This window comes from Chiloscyllium plagiosum, unplaced genomic scaffold (genome assembly GCF_037043375.1).
Source record: "Chiloscyllium plagiosum isolate Xiang-an unplaced genomic scaffold, Cpla_swu_hap1 HiC_scaffold_14, whole genome shotgun sequence".
NCBI classification, from domain to species: Eukaryota; Metazoa; Chordata; class Chondrichthyes; order Orectolobiformes; family Hemiscylliidae; genus Chiloscyllium; species Chiloscyllium plagiosum.
Window position 1 is genome coordinate 64,907,239 of NW_028270152.1, and position 3,528 is coordinate 64,910,766.

Sequence of the window (3,528 nt, forward strand, 5' to 3'; positions counted from 1 at the left end):
GGCCATTTCAGAGGATCCAAGTTGACTTTACAGAATTACCCCCAGTACAGAGATGGAAATATCTGCTAGTAATAGTAGACCATTTCACTCACTGGGTAGAGGCTTTCCCAACTGCCAAAGACGATGCACCAACCGTGGCCCGACTGTTGTTAGAGAACATAATCCCGAGATATGGCATAATGGAATCTATTGACTCCGATTGCGGGACGCATTTTATTTCTAAGCTACACCATTTGATCTGTAATGCCCTGGGCATCCAATGGAAATTCCACACACCCTGGCATCCTCAGAGTTCGGGTCGAGTTGAGAGAATGAATGGCACGCTCAAGACCCAATTGACTAAGCTGATGTTAGAAACTAAGTTACCCTGGCCAAAGTGCCTGCCCATTGCCCTAATGAGGATACGTACGGCACCTCGCCGAGATGTCGGGGTTTCCCCCTATGAAATGCTCTTCGGATTACCGTATTGGAGTAAGGTTGATGGATGTCCCACTCTACAAGGGGGGGATGTATTTATCCGAACCTATTTACTGGCCTTATCCCGTTCTTTTGCAGAACTCCGAAGGAAAGGTCTCCTGGCTCAGACTCCGCCGCTCGACTTCCTCCTGCATAAGGTGGAGCCCGGAGATTGGATACTTGTTAAGACCTGGAAGGCCGAAAAGCTCCAGCCGCGGTGGGAAGGACCGTTCCTGGTTCTGTTAACAACTGAGGCAGCTGTTTGAACGAAAGAAAAAGGGTGGGTCCACGCATCAAGGATAAAGGGGCCCGTTCCGCCTGAAGAAGAAAGCACCTGGACATGCGAACAAGGGGACAAGCCGTTGTCGGTAAAACTGAAAAGACAGCAATAATGAACTCTACTTGGACTGTATTGGTGGGGATATTGATCAGTTTACTCCTGTATGTGGGGGAGGGTGAGGGGAGATGTGACAAATGTCGAACTACAGTAAGACTTGGGATTCGAATCTATTCGGGATCATTTGTGTCCCATTCCTATGTGGACGATAGGTGTTACGATGTGAGTGCATGCCATGAATGTTGGGAGGATGGGAGACCCTATTATCAGGTATATAATAAAGGATACGGTGGCAAAATCCATGGATGCCCTATAAATGACCGCTGGGTGTGTATTAGCAAAACTGGGAGGCGGGACCTATCCTCCGTGTTGCTCAGGGAGCAGGTTGACAGAGTCAAGGAGACCAAGATACAGATCCCTGATCGGGGGTTGGGGAAAGAGCAAGACCGACAGGGAACGGTCGTGCTCCCTAAAGTGCCATCTGTATACGAAGAGGTAGAAGGACAGATTAAACTCCCTGATGTTACACAAAACCTGTTTATTGATCTCACCTCTAGAATAGCCACTGTTTTAAATGTTAGCAATTGCTGGGTCTGTGGGGGGCCGCATATGTCGGAACAATGGCCGTGGACTGGTCAAAGCTTAGACATAGGGGAATTGCTGCAAACCACTTGGACTCGTGACAACGACAGAAAAAGCCAGGGGTGGAGACTGACAAACAGCCCTGAGGGCCAGTTCTGTATTGAAGGCAAGGGGACCGTGAAGGTAGGGATTAGCCCCTGTCAGAATATATTGGATGCAACCACGCGAGTATGGTGGCCTGAGAATATTGCTTGGTACATTGCAAACCGAGATCATCAAAATTGCATTAGGTTACGTTCTGATTCCTCCTCTTACGAGCTCAGTGCTGACCCTTCCGATGGCATGAAAAGAGTGTGGAGCGGTGGTTGTCAGGGGAATCAATGCTGGAATAATCCTGTCCAGACTCTGCCACGGGGTCAACAATCCGAATACTGGAATTGCAGTGGTCCTGGTCCTTATGAGGGCGTCCCTGGGGTAAAGGAGTTGTGGGATGACGTTGTGAGGCAGGGAGGGCCTGCTCCAGATGGCCTATTTTGGATATGCGGTAATCAGGCATACTCCAAACTGCCCATGGGATGGGCTGGGGTATGCTTCCTGGGTCTAATACGACCTGCGTTCTTCCTATTACCCCGGGAGGAAGGCGATGATTTGGGAGTTCAACTCTTTGACTCCCTGCGTAGGTCGCCAAGGGATATCCAAGTCGGTGATTGGGGGGATGAGTGGCCACCGGCCCGGATTATTGAATACTATGGGCCGGCTACTTGGGCACAGGACGGATCATGGGGATATCGTACTCCTATCTATATGCTAAATCGAATTATCAGGCTCCAAGCAGTCGTAGAGGTCATTACTAACCGGACTGCCCTGGCCCTAGAGCTGTTGGCTCAGCAGCAGGATCAGATGAGGGCTGCTATATATCAAAACCGACTTGCCTTGGATTATCTGTTGGCCTCGGAGGGGGGTGTGTGCGGGAAATTTAACCTGACAAACTGCTGTCTAGAAATTGACGATAATGGTAAAGCGGTTTTGAAAATTTCCGATGAAATTCGGAGATTGGCCCATGTGCCAGTACAATCTTGGCGTCCTCTTAGTGGCATCGGATGGTGGGATGGTCTCCTAGGTGCTAGCTGGTGGCGCACGGCGTTGCTGGTGGTTGGGGGCGGCATGATTCTTCTTCTCGTATTACCCTGCCTAACTCCCTGTATTCAGTTTTTAATTCAGAAAAATATTTCCCGACTCCAGGCAGTGGTGGTTCCACAACATGGGACACGGGAACTTAAAGTGATGTTGCTGCGAAAGACCAAGGATTTCCCGGGCCCTTGAGGGAAGGGGGGGGCTTATCTTGGTCAGGCACATCTTAAAGAAAGAAAAGGGTGGAATTGTAAGAGGTAATTTCGGTTTAAACTTTAAGATGTGCCTGGACCACAGACTGATCTATAATAAAAGACAAAACCTTTGTTTCTTTTCTAACAACCATTTTATATACTCAAAAGTAGAGTAGTTTAAATTGTGCAGAATGCTGACAATTTGTGAGCTATAGTAAAAGCATGCAGGCTCTTGATTAATGAAGCCATTCACACAGCAGAGAAGGATGAGTCCTTCGCTGATAAGACTCCAGGATGGGAGTACGACTTGAGACATCTGTTTCAAGATTAAAGCTTTTGACTGATAAGACTACAGGGTGAGAAAAACAACAAACTTTGGAGACTCTGGAGCCTTTTGTTGCAGACTTTGTGATAAAAATAATGATGTTTTTAAGAATGTGAACCTCATGGCTTGTTGGAGCCAAGGAGAGGAGGGACTTGTCCTATAAATAATGGAGACTTTGTAAGCCTCAGCGCGCCTTTTCTTTAAGGGTGCCCGACTCTGCAGACTTGACTTGTTAATAAAACTTTGTTTTTCTGAATTTGTCTAGAGCGATTATTGAGAAGCGATTTTCGTTTCTAACACAGGGAAGGCTTGTTTCCCCTACTGGAGAGATTTATTATCTGGGGCACAGGTTAAAGATGACTAATAGAAGGGTGTAAGGAAAAGCGTTACCCCTCGAGGGTGGTGGGTGTTTGGAATTCGCTGCCTAGACTGACAGTTGAGGCAGAAACTCTCAACACATTTCAAAGGAACCTGATTCTTCCCCTGAAGTGGTGTAACTGGCA

At 47.8% G+C, this 3,528-nt stretch overlaps 1 protein-coding gene across 1 annotated transcript; it reads left to right on the plus strand.

The window, feature by feature from the left end:
• Nucleotides 1-370: 370 nt before the first annotated feature.
• LOC148147977 (endogenous retrovirus group 3 member 1 Env polyprotein-like) lies at nt 371-3,261 on the plus strand. Its single transcript, XM_087994498.1, has 2 exons — nt 371-824; nt 1,694-3,261. Exon 2 carries the CDS (start codon nt 1,718-1,720, stop codon nt 2,696-2,698), a length of 981 nt encoding a protein of 326 aa, XP_087850624.1. The 5' UTR covers nt 371-824; nt 1,694-1,717; the 3' UTR covers nt 2,699-3,261.
• The last annotated feature ends 267 nt before the right edge of the window (nt 3,262-3,528 follow it).